At 44.7% G+C, this 17,847-nt stretch overlaps 2 protein-coding genes across 15 annotated transcripts in view; one reads left to right on the forward strand and one right to left on the reverse strand.

Moving 5' to 3' along the window:
• RALGPS2 (Ral GEF with PH domain and SH3 binding motif 2) overlaps nucleotides 1-17,847 on the forward strand; it is a 359,193-nt gene that overhangs the window by 205,795 nt on the left and 135,551 nt on the right. The gene's annotated exons all lie outside the window — the stretch shown is intronic.
• The window catches only part of ANGPTL1 (angiopoietin like 1), a 44,323-nt gene continuing 27,611 nt past the window's right edge, over nucleotides 1,136-17,847 (reverse strand). For both annotated transcript variants that reach the window (XM_063939730.1, XM_063939729.1), the window contains exons 3-5: nucleotides 10,291-10,484; nucleotides 2,532-2,802; nucleotides 1,136-1,967 (exon numbers count right to left, since the gene is read on the reverse strand). In XM_063939730.1, coding sequence (XP_063795800.1) covers nucleotides 1,780-1,967; nucleotides 2,532-2,802; nucleotides 10,291-10,484 — 653 coding nt within the window. In that variant the 3' untranslated portion in view covers nucleotides 1,136-1,779. The remainder of the gene's footprint in view (nucleotides 1,968-2,531; nucleotides 2,803-10,290; nucleotides 10,485-17,847) is intronic.

A 17,847-nucleotide genomic window follows, 5' to 3' on the forward strand; every position in this document is an offset into this window, starting at 1 on the left:
AGCTTATTGTTCTATATAGGCAAACTCACCTGGTGTGTAAGGTTAGTGCCATACAAGTGGGTGGTATGCAGTATGCCGGCATTTTAGGATCCCGGCGCTCCGTATTCCGGTGCCGAAATCCCGGTACCCGGCATACTGACAACTATTCTCCCTCGTGGGGGTCCACAACCCCCCTGGAGGGAGAATAAATACTGTGGCGCGCCACCGTGCCCGCAGCGTGGCGAGTGCAGCAAGCCGCGAGAGGCTCATTTGCGCTCGCCCAGCTGCCAGCGGTCGGGATCCTGGCGCCGAGAACCATACAAGTAGGAGTACCCAATCACTGGTGCTCATGGCTGCATGGGACTGTTAACAGCCAGTTGTCTACACTTCCTGTAATTACCAGCTACTGTAGGACTGGCTGCTGCAACTACTGACTGTTGCATTGTCCTTGCATGTGTGGGCTGGAAGTTCTATGTATTGTGGGTTCTAGCAGTTTGTTATGAAGAGGAAGAGGTACTACCGTGAAATACTCATTAGGGTGCACTTCTCTCACTGTATGTCATGGAGACTCCCTTTGAAATAGTGGTGACTACCTGGAAAGTCTAGCAATCTCCCTGAGGCTAGGTGGGTGCAGTCAGGCTGGCCCGGTGTCATCACTCTGCAACCACCATGGAGGAAATGCTGTAGAGAAGAGTAAAAACTATGTGTGCTACAAGAAAATGGTCACCACTCTCCAATACACTGATGGCTTACATGAATGTTTGTGTGCCCAAGGATGTGTGATGAAAATATTTTGTCTGTCTCCTTTTGGGGCTCATTTTAGTTGGATTTAAGTCAGTTTTAGGGCACACCTCTCATTTGGAGCAATGCACGCCCTCTTCAGTGCTAGATGCACATAGTTGTAGTTTTCAGAATTTCCCTGAAATGCTTTTTTTAAGAATAGGCAAATATGCTGCAAACTGTTCCATGGGTAGCGGTTTCTAGTACAGTTTAGCAAATGATAGAAAGCATCTGGTTGCTATAGGCTACCACACCATTCATGTATGGGTTCTAGTACTGCTAAAGTGTGTAGTATTAAATTGTGTTCATTCGCCAAATGTCTCCAATTGGCGCCTTCACTTTCCTGACAATATGGTGATACAGCCTTTCAGAGATGAGATCCCAGATATATTAAACATAAAAACAAAACACGCATATAGTTCACAACTGGCTTAGTACCATTTTACATATTACAGAACAATATAAATAGGCTTAAATGGCCTACGAACCTCCGATTTGCTGCATGTGAGGGCATGTTTGCGTAACGGGGTTATAGAACAACCCTATTTAAATAATGCTAAAAATGAAACCACAATGCATAAATGTAAGCAAGCAAGATAAATTATATATTACAGACATTGTCACTTATGCACATCTATGTTTTGAATTTCTAATCTACTGCTGTCCAGCTTTCCTGTATTGTGGCCCTTACACTAACTATGGTTATACACCTACCCTCCCTTATTGCATCCATTAATCATTCAAAATTGCTGTCTGTTGGCATTTTAGAAACCATGTTTTATCGGTTTTTTCTTACATAAATCCCATAAAATATATAGCACAAATACATATATTTCCTTATCTCATAGTAACCTTTAAGTAGAGGGAAGTCCAGCGTCCTCTTGTTAACACTCTTGTTAATAACAGTATCTCCGATGAAGCCAAACACGACTCCATAAAATAATACCATGTAATGTGAGTCTTCATAATCCACAACATTAAAATAATAATCTGTTTGTCTTGCTTCATTGTCTGTTTGCTTCAGTCTATCGGTCTGATCAACATCTGGACTTTTTTGAGGGAATAGGAGCCTCCTCTGTATTCTGCCCAGTAGATGCCATCTTGGTGCTTGCTGCGGTACATTCCTCCTCTGTACCACACACCATTAAGGTTGGCGTGCGCACAGGCATTATACCACCATCCTCCTTTATGGAAATGAGCGCAGTTACCTGGAATAAAACCATAAACTTATTTAGCGCATAATTTTCTCGTGTTCATTTGGGGCAGTGTTGGTTATTCTAGTCCTGTATAATTGTTAGTTATAGTCATCTCATGATATTCCACAGAAACAGGGGTATCCATGCCTTTTCTGCAATGCCCATCTGCCCACCAAACCCATCAGGGTTTTTCTCACTTCCAGCTAATGCAGGTTCTCTGTGGTATTTTGATCTCTGTTTGGAACTATAGTAGTGGTGAACAGGTTGGCCAGACACCAGACCCATCTCCTAATCCTTACGTGTCTCGCATCCTATTTATTGGCCAATGGGTTATACATTATTTGTGATGTTTTATTAAATGCATTTAATGCAGTGTCCGATCAGTAGACTGGGGACAATCCTGGACTCCTTGCCAATGATTTTTACAAATTCTCGCTTCTTCTGACATAACGTTGGGCGACCTACAGGTCACCAGTTCTTTAACAAATGTAACTTTTAATCTCCCCAGCCATTTGCTACCGGATTAACAGTTTTGGGTTTGGTATTATTCTGGAGCTGTAAATAACTTTGCCTCACCTGAATACATATCTCGGTCTTTGTCCAATGTGGTGAACTGTTTTCCGTTGTGCCAGACCATAGAGTCTCCAGCATTCCCTTGGTACGTCCCCAATCGCAGCCTGTAGTGATCGGTGTCTGGCTCCAGTCGGAAGCTGCTGTATTCTGCATAGACCTTTTTATTATTCCAGTCTTCCAGTTCAATCAACAGCTTATAGTTATCTTGGTTTGTTAGCTTATAAATGTTCTCCAGACCCAGCCAGTATTCAGAGTCGATGTTCCCAAAGCCTTTCTGTATAGAGAGAGAAAGTACAGTGACCATAGTTTTGTCTTGCGCTTGCTATAGCTTGTAACTAGCATTGTCCATTTCTACTTATATTATACATAGCAAACAACATATTATAAGTCATCCACATTTCAGAACCGCTCACTCAACTTTCATAAGCTTTCCTATCCAGTTACATCCCCTCCACACATATCCTCACATTTTTTCTCTTTCATCACTTTCCCATCCTCCGGACCCCAAGCCAACATCACAATGTGGTCTTATCATGCAGCCACCAAGAACCTTTGCAATCTGGTGAACAATTATGCAATAGGTAGCACTTATCCTTGTGTATGAATGCCTGTTTTCCAATAGATTGTAAGCTTGCGAGCAGGGCCTTCCTACCTCTATGACTGTTTGTTTGTTATTACCCAGTTTTGTTTTATCACAGTTTCCAATTGTAAAGCGCAACGGAATATGTTCTGCGGTATAAAACACTATAAATAAATAAAATCCTCCCTATGTAATGATAATACCAGCCAACCTATGAGCCTGCAATCAATAAATTATTTTACTTGACACCCATTTTATCACTTTCCAATGCGTTATGGAACTTGATGCAAAGGTAAACGTTGGGTCTTTACCCTTTTTTTATTGGAGACCCAAATTATGTTTCTGAATCCTCTCTTATTTTATTTTTTAAACTATTGCAGAGTTTGCACTGCCAAAGGATTACATAGTGGAGGACCTAACTTCACTTCTTATGTGGTTGCATAGCGGGCAGTCTCTTTAATAGGAACCCTTATCCCCCTTGTCATAACGTTATTGGCCCAATGATAGAATCCACTCCTCGTGGCAGCTACCTAACCTCTGATTACCAGAGATATTCTGCTTTCCCAAGGTACCCCACCTTGCAGTGTGTCCGGAGCACTACTATTGGCTTGGGCCACTGCAATGCTAACCTTGATATGGGAAGGGAACTAGTCAAATGCCTCTCTATGTTTTTAGGGGTCTATTTATTAACATTATTTCTCTATCGTCCTAAGTGGATGCTGGGGTTCCTGAAAGGACCATGGGGAATAGCGGCTCCGCAGGAGACAGGGCACAAAAGTAAAGCTTTTACAGGTCAGGTGGTGTGTACTGGCTCCTCCCCCTATGACCCTCCTCCAGACTCCAGTTAGATTTTTGTGCCCGGCCGAGAAGGGTGCAATTCTAGGTGGCTCTCATAAAGAGCTGCTTAGAGAGTTTAGCTTAGGTTTTTTATTTTACAGTGATTCCTGCTGGCAACAGGATCACTGCAACGAGGGACAGAGGGGAGAAGAAGTGAACTCACCTGCGTGCAGGATGGATTGGCTTCTTGGCTACTGGACATGAAGCTCCAGAGGGACGATCACAGGTACAGCCTGGATGGTCACCGGAGCCACGCCGCCGGCCCCCTCACAGATGCTGAAGCAAGAAGAGGTCCAGAATCGGCGGCTGAAGACTCCTGCAGTCTTCTTAAGGTAGCGCACAGCACTGCAGCTGTGCGCCATTTTCCTCTCAGCACACTTCACACGGCAGTCACTGAGGGTGCAGGGCGCTGGGGGGGGGCGCCCTGGGAGGCAAATGAAAACCTTTAAAAAGGCTAAAAATACCTCACATATAGCCCCAGAGGCTATATGGAGATATTTACCCCTGCCTAAATGTACTAAATAGCGGGAGACGAGCCCGCCGAAAAAGGGGCGGGGCCTATCTCCTCAGCACACGGCGCCATTTTCTGTCACAGCTCCGCTGGTCAGGAAGGCTCCCAGGTCTCTCCCCTGCACTGCACTACAGAAACAGGGTATAACAGAGAGGGGGGGCAAAATAAATGGCAATATATTAATATAAAAGCAGCTATAAGGGAGCACTTAATCATAAGGCTATCCCTGTCATATATAGCGCTTTTTGGTGTGTGCTGGCAGACTCTCCCTCTGTCTCCCCAAAGGGCTAGTGGGTCCTGTCTTCGTATAGAGCATTCCCTGTGTGTCTGCTGTGTGTCGGTACGTGTGTGTCGACATGTATGAGGACGTTATTGGTGTGGAGGCGGAGCAATTGCCAAATATGAGGATGTCACCTCCTAGGGGGTCGACACCAGAATGGATGCCTTTGTGGAATTACGGGATAGCGTCAACTCGCTTAAGCAGTCGTTTGCCGACATGAGGCGGCCGGACACTCAATTAGTGCCTGTCCAGGCGCCTCAAATACCGTCAGGGGCTGTAAAACGCCCCTTGCCTCAGTCGGTCGACACAGACCCAGACACAGGCACTGATTCCGGTGGTGAAGGTGACGAATTAACCGTATTTTCCAGTAGGGCCACACGTTATATGATTTTGGCAATAAAGGAGATGTTACATTTAGCTGATACTACAGGTACCACTAAACAGGGTATTATGTGGGGTGTGAAAAAACTACCAGTAGTTTTTACCGAATCAGAAGAATTAAATGACGTGTGTGATGAAGCGTGGGGTGCCCCGATAAAAAAACTGCTAATTTCAAAGAAGTTATTGGCTTTATACCCTTTCCCGCCAGAGGTTAGGGAGCGCTGGGAAACACCTCCTAGGGTGGACAAAGCGCTAACACGCTTATCAAAACAAGTGGCGTTACCCTCTCCTGAGACGGCCGCACTTAAAGATCCATCAGATATGAGGATGGAAAATATCCAAAAAGGTATATACACACATGCAGGTGTTATACTACGACCAGATATTGCGACTGCCTGGATGTGCAGTGCTGGGGTAGTTTGGTCAGAGTCCCTGATCGAAAATATTGATACCCTGGACAGGGACAATATTTTACTGTCGTTAGAACAAATAAAGGATGCATTTCTTTATATGCGTGATGCACAGAGAGATATCTGCACACTGGCATCACGGGTAAGTGCTATGTCCATTTCGGCCAGAAGAGCTTTATGGACACGACAGTGGACAGGCGATGCGTAGAGGAGTTATTTGGGGTCGGTCTATCGGATTTGGTGGCCACGGCTACGGCCGGGAAATCCACCTTTCTACCTCAAGTCACTCCCCAACAGAAAAAGGCACCGACCTTTCAACCGCAGCCCTTTCGTTCCTTTAAAAATAAGAGAGCAAAGGGCTATTCATATCTGCCACGAGGCAGAGGACGAGGGAAGAGACAGCAACAGGCAGCTCCTTCCCAGGAACAGAAGCCCTCCCCGGCTTCTACAAAAGCCTCAGCATGACGCTGGGGCTTCGCAAGCGGACTCGGGGGCGGTAGGCGGTCGTCTCAAGAATTACAGCGCGCAGTGGGCTCACTCGCAGGTAAATCCCTGGATCCTGCAGATAATATCTCAGGGGTACAGGTTGAAATTAGAGACAGAGCCACCTCGCCGTTTCCTGAAGTCTGCTTTACCAACGTCCCCCTCAGAAAGGGAGACGGTTTTGGAAGCCATTCACAAGCTGTATTCTCAGCAGGTGATAGTCAAGGTACCTCTTCTACAACAAGGGAAGGGGTATTATTCCACTCTTTTTGTGGTACCGAAGCCGGATGGCTCGGTAAGGCCTATTCTAAATCTGAAGTCCTTGAACCTGTACATAAAGAAGTTCAAGTTCAAGATGGAGTCACTCAGAGCAGTGATAGCGAACCTGGAAGAAGGGGACTTTATGGTATCCTTGGACATCAAGGATGCGTATCTCCACGTTCCAATTACCCCTCACACCAGGGGTACCTCAGGTTCGTTGTACAAAACTGTCACTATCAGTTTCAGACGCTGCCGTTTGGTTTGTCCACGGCATCTCGGGTCTTTACAAAGGTAATGGCCGAGATAATATTTCTTCTTCGAAGAAAAGGCGTATTAATTATCCCATACTTGGACGATCTCCTAATAAGGGCAAGGTCCAGAGAACAGCTAGAGATGGGTTTAGCACTATCTCAAGAGGTGCTAAAGCAGCACGGATGGATTCTGAATATTCCAAAATCCCAATTAATGCCGACAACTCGTCTGCTGTTCCTGGGGATGATTCTGGACACAGTTCAGAAAAAGGTTTTTCTTCCCGAAGAAAAAGCCAAGGAGTTATCTGACCTGGTCAGGAACCTCCTAAAACCAGGAAAGGTGTCTGTACATCAATGCACAAGAGTCCTGGGAAAAAATGGTAGCTTCTTACGAAGCAATCCCTTTCGGCAGATTCCATGCAAAGGGATCTGTTGGACAAATGGTCAGGGTCGCATCTTCAGATGCACCTGCGGATAACCCTGTCGCCGAGGACAAGGGTATCCCTTCTGTGGTGGTTGCAGGAGGCTCATCTATTGGAGGGCCGCAGATTCGGCATGCAGGATTGGATCCTGGTGACCACGGATGCCAGCCTGAGAGGCTGGGGAGCAGTCACACAGGGAAGAAATTTCCAGGGAGTGTGGTCGAGCCTGAAAAAGTCTCTTCACATAAGCATTCTGGAACTAAGAGCAATCTACAATGCTCTAAGCCAGGCGAAACTTCTCCTTCAAGGAAGACCGGTGTTGATCCAGTCGGACAACATCACGGCAGTCGCCCATGTAAACAGACAGGGCGGCACAAGAAGCAGGAGGGCAATGGCAGAAGCTGCCAGGATCCTTCGCTGGGCGGAGAATCACGTGATAGCACTGTCAGCAGTATTCATCCCGGGCGTGGACAACTGGGAAGCAGACTTCCTCAGCAGACACGACCTTCACCCGGGAGAGTGGGGACTTCATCCAGAAGTTTTCCACATGCTATTAAACCGTTGGGTAAAACCAATGGTGGACATGATGGCGTCTCGCCTCAACAAGACACTGGACAGGTATTGCGCCAGGTCAAGAGATCCGCAGGCAATAGCTGTGGACGCGCTGGTAACACATTGGGTGTACCAGTCGGTATAGGTGTTTCCTCCTCTGCCTCTCATACCAAAGGTTTTGAGGATTATACGGCAAAGAGGAGTAAGACTAGTGGCTCCGGATTGGCCAAGAAGGACTTGGTACCCGGAACTTCAAGAGATGGTCACGGACGATCCGTGGCCTCTACTTCTGAGAAGGGACCTGCTTCAGCAGGGTCCTTGTCTTTTTCAAGACTTACCGCGGCTGCGTTTGACGGCATGGCGTTTGAATGCCAGATCCTAAAAGGAAAAGGCATTCCAGAAGAAGTCATTCCTACCTTGATAAAGGCAAGGAAGGAAGTCACCGCGAAGCATTATCGCCGTATTTGGCGGAAATATGTTGCGTGGTGCGAGCAGCGGAGTGCTCCGATGGAGGAATTTCAACTGGGTCGTTTTCCTACATTTCCTGCAATCAGGATTGTCTATGGGTCTCAAATTGGGATCTATTAAGGTTCAAATTTCGGCCCTATCAATATTCTTCCAAAAAGAATTGGCCTCAGTCCCTGAGGTCCAGATTTTTATCAAAGGAGTACTGCATATACAGCCTCCTGTGGTGCCTAAGGTGGCACCGTGGGATCTAAATGTAGTTTTAGATTTCCTCAAATCCAATTGGTTTGAACCACTAAAGAATGTGGATTTGAAATATCTCACATGGAAAGTGACTATGTTACTGGCCCTGGCTTCGGCCGGGAGAGTATCTGAACTGGCGGCTTTGTCTTATAAAAGCCCTTATTTAATTTTCCATTCGACATAGGGCAGAGCTGCGGACGCGTCCGCATTTTCTCCCTAAGGTGGTATCAGCGTTTCACCTGAACCAGCCTCTTGTAGTGCCTGCGGCTACAGACGACTTGAAGGACTCCAAGTTGTTGGACGTTGTCAGAGCCTTAAAAATATACATTTAAAGGACGGCTGGAGTCAGAAAATCTGACTCGCTGTTTATACTGTATGCACCCAACAAGTTGGGTGCACCTGCTTCTAAGCAGTCGATTGCTCGTTGGATTTGTAACAAAATTCAACTTGTACATTCTGTGGCAGGCCTGCCACAGCCTAAATCTGTTAAGGCCCATTCCGCAAGGAAGGTGGGCTCATCTTGGGCGGCTGCCCGAGGGGTCTCGGCATTACAACTCTGCCGAGCAGCTACGTGGTCAGGGGAGAACACGTTTGTAAATTTTTACAAATTTGATACCCTGGCAAAGGAGGACCTGGAGTTCTCTCATTCGGTGCTGCAGAGTCATCCGCACTCTCCCGCCCGTTTGGGAGCTTTGGTATAATCCCCATGGTCCTTTCAGGAACCCCAGCATCCACTTAGGACGATAGAGAAAATAAGAATTTACTTACCGATAATTCTATTTCTCGGAGTCCGTAGTGGATGCTGGGCGCCCATCCCAAGTGCGGATTATCTGCAATACTTGTACATAGTTATTGTTAACTAATTCGGGTTATTGTTTAGGAAGCCATCTTTCAGAGGCTCCTCTGTTATCATACTGTTAACTGGGTTTAGATCACAAGTTGTACGGTGTGATTGGTGTGGCTGGTATGAGTCTTACCCGGGATTCAAAATCCTCCCTTATTGTGTACGCTCGTCCGGGCACAGTACCTAACTGGAGTCTGGAGGAGGGTCATAGGGGGAGGAGCCAGTACACACCACCTGACCTGTAAAAGCTTTACTTTTGTGCCCTGTCTCCTGCGGAGCCGCTATTCCCCATGGTCCTTTCAGGAACCCCAGCATCCACTACGGACTCCGAGAAATAGAATTATCGGTAAGTAAATTCTTATTTTTTACTAAAATAATGTGAAAAAGGGTGTTCACACCCTTTTCACATTATTTTAGTATCACCTGAATGTATTAAAGGGCATTTGGAACAGTTTTCATGAAAAACTACTCCAAACCCTTTCATTAACTTTTTTCTTTAGTAAGGCACATTGCATTCCCCATACTTATGAGAAATGTGATGTGGCCAAATTTACTAAAAAAATTTGAAAAAATACCACAGTGTGCCCTGTGATAATCTCGCCAGCCATCACAGGACAGCACACAAGCTGATCAGTGTAAAAAGTAAAAACAAAGAAAAAACATACACACCTGTCCAGGGAGCTCCGCTGAACGCTGCCGTGCGCCGGGTCCCCCATATGCTGCAGTGTGACCCTGGTGCAGTTAAGTGACGCTGCAAAGCGACAGCACACCTTACAGCACCGGGGGTCACTACAGCGCACAGGATCCGGCGCCCAGCAGGAGCAGCGCGGACCGGCTCCCTGGACTGGTGAGTATATTCATCTGCTGTTGAAAGGGGGGGGGAGTCCGCGGCACGCAGGGGTAGTCGCGACAGGGGAGGGGGTCGACCGGGCAGGGGCGGCGCATGCGCAGCAGGACATTGGGGTATTTTTTACGAAAAATACCCCGATGATGCTGCGGAGTGTCATCGCAGGGACAGAGCTTGACCGCAAGCTCTGTCCCTACATGCTATAATTGATACATCCCTGTGATTTGAGCGGTTTCATCACCTGTCATCCGCATCCTGGATGCGGATCGTGATAAATAGGCCCCTTAGTGTTTAAAAGATGTAATGGAATTGTGAGGGTTGCAGAGAAGGCAATGTGATTTGGAACCCAACCAATACATTAGGAGTAAATCTGTAGACCATTTTCCGTTACTAACCTTGTAGGTTTCCCAGTTCCTGAAGAAGTTGGCTGAGCCATCTATCCTCCGCTGTATGACAGCCCAGCCACCGGGGTCCAAACTATTCTCGCACCATAGTTGCATGTGGCTGTTAGCGTTAGTTGGTTTTATCAGGTAAATGCCACTACTAGAGAATCCGGATTCTTTGGCATGCTTGCAGTCTCTGAAAGGTCCTGGTGAGTAGAAGTGTGGTTTAAAGATATGTAATCTACACCCAAGGGTACAGTAGTTGTTAGTGTTACTATATATAGTTTAGAACAAATGGTTGGGTATACTCTAAAGATATTGGAATATCTATTTTTTTAAATTATTGTATTAAAAGCAGCACCTGGTTGAACCAGTATGAAAATTTTTTTTTCCACAAATGTACTAAACAACATCTACAGAAGGAATTGAGCAGAAAATATTATAATTATATTCAAAGATTCTTAATTATATTGCTGCAAAACTATTGTACTCTGGTTATTAATTTTATGATGATCTAGATTCTAGAGCATAGGGTCCTAAATTCAGTCCTCAGGACCCCAAACAAGTTATGTTTTCTAGGTTTCCTCAAAGAATCACAAGTGAACTAATTGTCGCAATCTCTGGATATTTTTAAATGTGTCAGTGATTAATGAATACACCTGTTCATCTGCTAGGTGACCTGGAAAATGTAAGTTGTTTGGGATCCTGAGGACTGAGTTTGAGAACCACTTTTCTAGAGTGACTGCAATGTCCTCCAATACTTTAGGGTCAAGGAGTCTGATGTGCATAGGATAAAATAAGTACTGCACTCAAACTTTATTGACAATCTCTTAATTTCTGATGTCATAAATCTCATTCACATATAACTTGTCCTGTAAAATAGTAATTTTGTGGCATGTGTCTCTCTTTCCACTGAGCCCTTATTGTGGATTATGACATTCTTGGATCTATTGTGCACTGCCAAGCAGTAAAGGGGGTGTTACCTGACCCCATACAGTGTAATTCGGTTTACAGAACAGTTGAAATAGATGTAAATGTACGGATGGGTCCTCTTAGGGTGTGTACACACGGTGAGATATTTTCTTTCGATTTTGACTATATAGTCAAAATCGCAAGAAAAGTTAGTGCAGATCGCAAGGTGAAAGTCACCTTGCGATCCCAATTCGATCCCAATGCGCGGTCCCGCCAAGTCGGCATCGCAAGAAAAGATAAGGTGTGTACACACGGTGAGATAAATCTGTAAGATTTTGACTATATAGTCACAATCTTATGAAAAGTTAGTGCATATCTCAAGGTGTTAGGCAGCTTGCGATACAGATTTGATCCCGATGCGCGCTACCGTGGGGTCTGTATCGTAAGGCTAGATAGACTGTGCAGGCAAGTCAATCTTGACTATCTAGTGTACTATCTAGTACAAAGTATAGTCAAAATTGGCACTTAGTCAAAATCGTACATAGACAAAATCTCAAGCACAGATAGTCAATATCTGTATAATCTGTGCTATCTGGGCTCTGGGGGAGTTCAAGGGAAATCTCATAGTCAAAATCGAACATAACAGGGATCTCACCGTGTGTACACACCCATAGACTGTGCAGGCAAGTCAATCCTTGCTAGATCGGTGTACTATCTAGTTCATCTCACATGTCAATGACATCTCACATAAGCCAAAATCATAAGCACACATAGTCCATATCTCAAGAAAAGTTAGTCAAAATCTGTGCTATCTGGGCTGGAAATCGCAAATGAAAATCGGGCATAGCATGGATCTCACCGTGTGTACTAGTCCGATTTGAGCAGTTTTCATCAGATTTCGACGCATCTGACAAATCTGATGAAAAGTGTCACATCGGACGTCTCCTCTGATCCGATGCGCAGTCCTGTGTCCGATATGTGTGAGCTATAGATCCTTGGTGCTGCACCGAGGATTTATCTGAATCTAAAGAAGTCAGGTGCACAACTGAGTGTTTTGTTTTGTTTTTTTTTACTTCAGATGCATCACATCAGATTCATCTCAAGTGTCACTTGACTGGCATCTCCCCGGCCACTCCCACCCACCACAGAGTGCGGTGGCAGCAGCATCAGATCAATCACATGTAGCATGTGTGCGTCAGATATATCTGATGCGATGTGGCACATAATAGATCGCATCAGCTATATCTGAATTGAATCTAGTGAAAATTAAGGCAAGGGTCCAATCTGATTCCCGGGAAGCTGAAGTCTGATGCAACATGCAGCTCAGACAAGTTGGACTAGTGGATGGGGGCCTTTACATATTTGTTCCATGCACTACAAGTCACGTTAAACATAACGCGTGAGTGCCGTGTGAGTCTGTATCGCAGAACGTCTACTTTTTTTGCGCTTTTTCCACGAAAATGCGTCTTACAACCCTGGTCTCGAGGACCAGGGTTGGGGAACTTTTTTTTTACCAAGGGCCATTTGGATATTTATAAAATCCTTTGGGGGCCATACAAAAATTATCAACTTAAAAATGACCCTGCCCCCCCAGTAGTTATGCCCCTTAGTGGTACTGAGTGCGCGTGCCTTCGGGTGTGGCCAATAAAAATGGGACGTGATACACATATGCCCTCAATAGTGCAGTGGCAGATACACAAATGCCCCCACAGTGCCAGATACACAAATGCCCCCACAGTGCCAGATACACAAATGCCCCCACAGTGCCAGATACACACTGCCCCACACATGCCCTCCAGCCCCCACCCCACCTTGCTGCACACCGCTGCTGTTTTGTGTCAGGGGAGGAGAGCGCAGCATGCGCCTCTCCTGCCCCTTATTGCTCAGTCCGGCGGCGTGTCTCATGTCAGGGACCCCTGACCAGGCAGGGAGGAAAGCACAGCTATGTCGGGCAGCATGTAGGACCTCAAACCAGCCGCCGGTTCGTGAGCCAATCCGAGGTCGCGGACCGGTAGTGGCGGCTCCTGATTGGCTGCCAGTCCGTGAGCTCTGATTGGCTCACATTCCAGCGGCTAGTTTGAGATCCTACCCGCCGCTGCCGCCGGACATAGCTGCGCTCTCCTCCCTGCCCTGACAGATGACACACGCCACCGCCGGACTAAGGGGCGGCGTGTCTCGCTGACACAAGCAGTGGGTGGACCGGAACAAATGGCTCTGCGGGCCTTATACGGCCCGCGGGCCGGAGGTTCCCCACCCCTGCTATAAACGGACACCAGCCACATAGTATTGCAGCATCATAACTGAGGGATGCAGGGAGAACAAGACTGACTCAGTTAAATGTGAAGTGTTATTAACTTGTCTACTGATGGCCAAGACTTACTGTATATGCAGAAGTGAGAAGATGTGGTGGTGAGGTATGCGTGTATAACCGTTTGGGTGGGGGACACCCTTCTAGAACCAGTGCTGTAACTTCCCACAGCCCAGGTTTGTCTCTGAATATGAAAACCCAACCTTCACCTAGTGTGTATTACAGGTACTGAGTCTCCGAGTGTTACTTCCATAGTAATATAATCCTATAATAGCTGCACTCTGAGCACCATGTTTCTGTAGCAGTAGCGTTTGTCATAGCTTGAATTTGACGTAGCATGTAGCTGAAATGTCTGCTATGTAGTCCCATGACTACTGTTCTGATGGTAATGGTGCATAGTATGACACAGGTTTGTTGGTGAGAAATTGTGATCTGCGTCAGGCATCCTTTCTGTAAGGCCCCTCAGGATACCCGGGTTGATTTTCTGAATATCGACGTGGCATGCTTCATTCCTTTCAATAAAGCTAATATTACTTGATGTCCCTTCTGCTAGTGAAAAAGATACCTTTTGTGAGGTTTTTTTGTTGTTGTAATTTATAGAAGTAAAATAGAAAAAAAACTTGAGACTTTCTTACCTGTGGGCCAATAATGCTAATTTAGAAAATGATTCATTATTTTTTTTTCTTAAGTATTTTTTTTTTTTTTTTTTTGCTTTTGCCTAAAGATTAATTGTTAAATAGAAATAATAAAAAAAATAGCTTGTGTGGTAACACTGAGCAGTGGAACTTCAAAAATGTCAGGAAATCCATAAATCGTATTTGTTTAACTCTTAATACAACAGAAAGCGACTGGCGGCATCTGGGAAAGATTAGCTGCAGCTAGAGTGGCGGAGGTCTGTGCAGGGATATGACATAAGAGTTTGGCTCTCGCACTACAACAGCTACACACATCACATGTAAATCAATATGAGATAATGTCTACTTTAATAATAAACCTGTGCACATTTTTCGGTAATCTGTTAAAATGCTTTTTTTTTTTTTTTTTTTGTGCCATGTTTTTTTGGGCAGTCTATTATATAAACTTATGTAATTCAAAACATTAAAAGAAACGTTTATTTGTAGAACTAGAAGTGCAGTTTCTGATGTAGAAAAGGTAGGAGCATAGCTGTGTGGGTTTTGTTTTCTATAACCTCTAAAGCAGTGGTAGCCAACCCTGGTCCTCGAGAGCTACCAACAGTTCATGTTTTCTAGCTCACCTAGCAGGTGCACAGGTGCAGTCATTACTAACTGACACATTTTAAAAGATCCACAGTTGGAGCTAATTACTTCAGTTGTGATTCTGTGAGGAGACCTGGAAAACATGAACTGTTGCTAGCTCTCGAGGACCAGGATTGGCTACCCCTGCTCTAAAGCGTTTTAAAACAGAGTTCAATGTTTTCTTAACCCTTGATACTCCTGTACTGTATTTGCATATGATTACTTACATGCCCAAGGTAAGAACTTCTAATTTGTGGGCACAGATGCGATTTCGGCTATATACAGATGGAGCCCTCCTCATCTAGCCCTTTAATAGGATTAATTGAGCCAGGGCAGTCGGACTTAATCCCCTGCTGTAATGACTTAATCCCCTGCTGTAATGACTTAATCCCCTGCTGTATTGTATTGCAGCTGAGCACAATAGATGAAAGGTTTATGCTAATAAACCTTGGTGCACCTAGGCGCAGCAAAAAAAAAGCTTAGATGAGCGAGGCTCCATCTGTAGCTGCTAGATTTCAGCAGCAATTAGTTATAAGGCAAATCCAGATATGAAACTGTCATTTGAAATCAAGTGGGTTTATCAAATTCATGGCAGAGCCTGCAGATCACAGGCCTATGTATTTGCACCAGAGTGTGTATGTATGTATGTATGTATAAATATATATATATATATATATATATATATATATATATATATATATATATATAATATATATATATATAATATATGTGTACATATATACAGGAACCTATTCCTCAAATCATAATGGTCTGCAACATTATATGTGTATAATGCCATTCTTCTGACAATAATAGATGCTATTCTAACTAGTGTTTACCCTGCCGTGGCCTGCCGGAGTATGCAGCTTTGGCCGATGAGTCCAAATTGAGCTGCATGCACAGCCGAGACTGAGGGTCGTTAACAACCCGCGGGGCCGTGCATCGCTTGTCTTCAGCTTCATACACACTGGGCGATATAGTAAACTATATCGCATAGGAGGGGGAAAATGAGCGATATAGTCTACTATATCACGTAGGGGTGTGTATTCAATTAATGTCGGATCTTCTCCGATGCAGAGGATCCAACACTTCACTATTCAATTTGCGGGCATTTCTGACAGTTTTGCCCGTTTTTGACAATGCCGATCCGACTTGTTTTAAAGTCGAATCGGTTTTGTCGAAAACGGGCCAAAAACCAGTTGGAAATGCCTGCAAATTTGACAAAAACCGTGGATTAGCCACCGATCCACGTGTTGTCCAACAATTCGGATTTTTTGTCAAGTCAGAAAAAAGTTCACTGGACTTGAATAGGGGTGTATGCACCCTTACAGAAGAGTTTCATAATTTTAAGTTTCAATCCTTTTATTGCACTGCTGCAGGGCAGCTGTAATATACAGAGATAGTGTGAAGGAATTCGCTAGTGGAGCCAGTAAAATAAACTGTAAAACGTTTTTGTGTATTGGATCTGCCTACATACAGTATGATAGCTAAATTGGGTATAATGCGATTAGTGAGATGACTGACACCGCAGTCTGTCATTCAGTCCAGAGCTCTGCGTGTAGGAGCCACAACAAATCAAATATTCCTAGTCACTTTGCCAAATCCTGGTCTCCAGCCTGCGAGAGCAGCAGCTATTTCTATGGCTTCACATTTTATAGTGGTAACCATGTTGTGCTTCTTTCCTGATTACCAGACATCATGGGGGGGATAAGCTAAATTTAGATCCCCTTCACCATACAGTCAGGTTCACGTTTGTCTGATTGATGCAGGGTTTTTTTCTTTTTGTGCTCTTCCTTTTCCCATGTCTGATAAAGAAGATGCGTGTCCACATCTGGCTGTAATCTCTGTGACACATTGTTAAATTGCCACAGCCTGAAATTGCATTATGTTAAGCTACAGCTTCCTTGTAGGAAGCTCCCATGTCTAATATTTTTTTTTCCTCCACAACAAAGCCATGCTCTCTCTGCTGCTTTTAGGGAGGCTACTTCTAATCCTCCTGAATATGATTTAGTTGGAGGGGATGGACAATGGCGCTCTTGTACTGTTCTGTTGTTCTGTTACATTTGATTTTAAAATACTGTATGTGACATTGCTCTATATGGGGTAAAGTCTTGGAAATAGAACTATATATTCCTGTTCTAACTGGTCTGAGCAACCGTCCCCTACACACAGTGACTGCCAGTAAAACGGATTTATTGCATTGTAAAGTACTTTGTTCCTCATGAAGTCTGTTTCTGTGGTTGTTCTGAAATGCTTGTCTCTGTAGGCTGTATATGTGGTATACGGTCCTTAGGTCGACCTTACTTAAGTCGACAGTCATTAGGTCAACCACTGTTGGTCAACACACATTAGGTTGACACCTGTAAAAGGTCGACATGCGTTTTTAAAAAAAACTTTTTCATACTTTACGATCCACGTGGACTACGATTGAGAATAGTAACCAAAGCTGCGAGGGGACACTGTGCACTAATTGGGGTTCCCGGTCACTTTACAAAGAAATGACACCAGACCCCCCCCAAAAAAAAAAACAACAACAACAACAACCTCATGTTGACCTTTTTCCATGTCGACCTTTTTCACTTCGCCCTGACAGCCATGTCGACCTTTTTCATGTGCCGACCTAGTGCCTGTCGACCTAAATACCTATTCTGTATATGTATGGTGTTTGCAGAGCCTTATATCTGATTTAGATGGTGCAGAAACCTGAGTAGCAATTTGCTGCGTCATAGTTGCAATATAATGTAGCAGGATTATAACTGTTATTTACATAGCGCACATAATCCGCAGCGTTTTCCAAAGAGTATTTTAGTCACACCAGGCGACGTTGCAGCTAGTGTTTAGCCATCTAATGTAGGTACTCACTAACATTTTAAGTTTGTTTATCTTTTTTACTTTGAAAGCCATATGGTCTGTAATGTGTTATCATTTATTTGCTAGTCTTTTAAACTTCTCTTGTTTTGTTTTTCTTTTCATTGTAGTACTGTAACATTGCGCTACTGTATGATTTACAGGTTGTGAAGTGTCCTTATACTACTATGGCAACCACAGTCACATACCTCCCAACATGACCCATTCCAGGAGGGACAAAATGCT

Source organism: Pseudophryne corroboree, chromosome 9 (genome assembly GCF_028390025.1).
Source record: "Pseudophryne corroboree isolate aPseCor3 chromosome 9, aPseCor3.hap2, whole genome shotgun sequence".
NCBI classification, from domain to species: Eukaryota; Metazoa; Chordata; class Amphibia; order Anura; family Myobatrachidae; genus Pseudophryne; species Pseudophryne corroboree.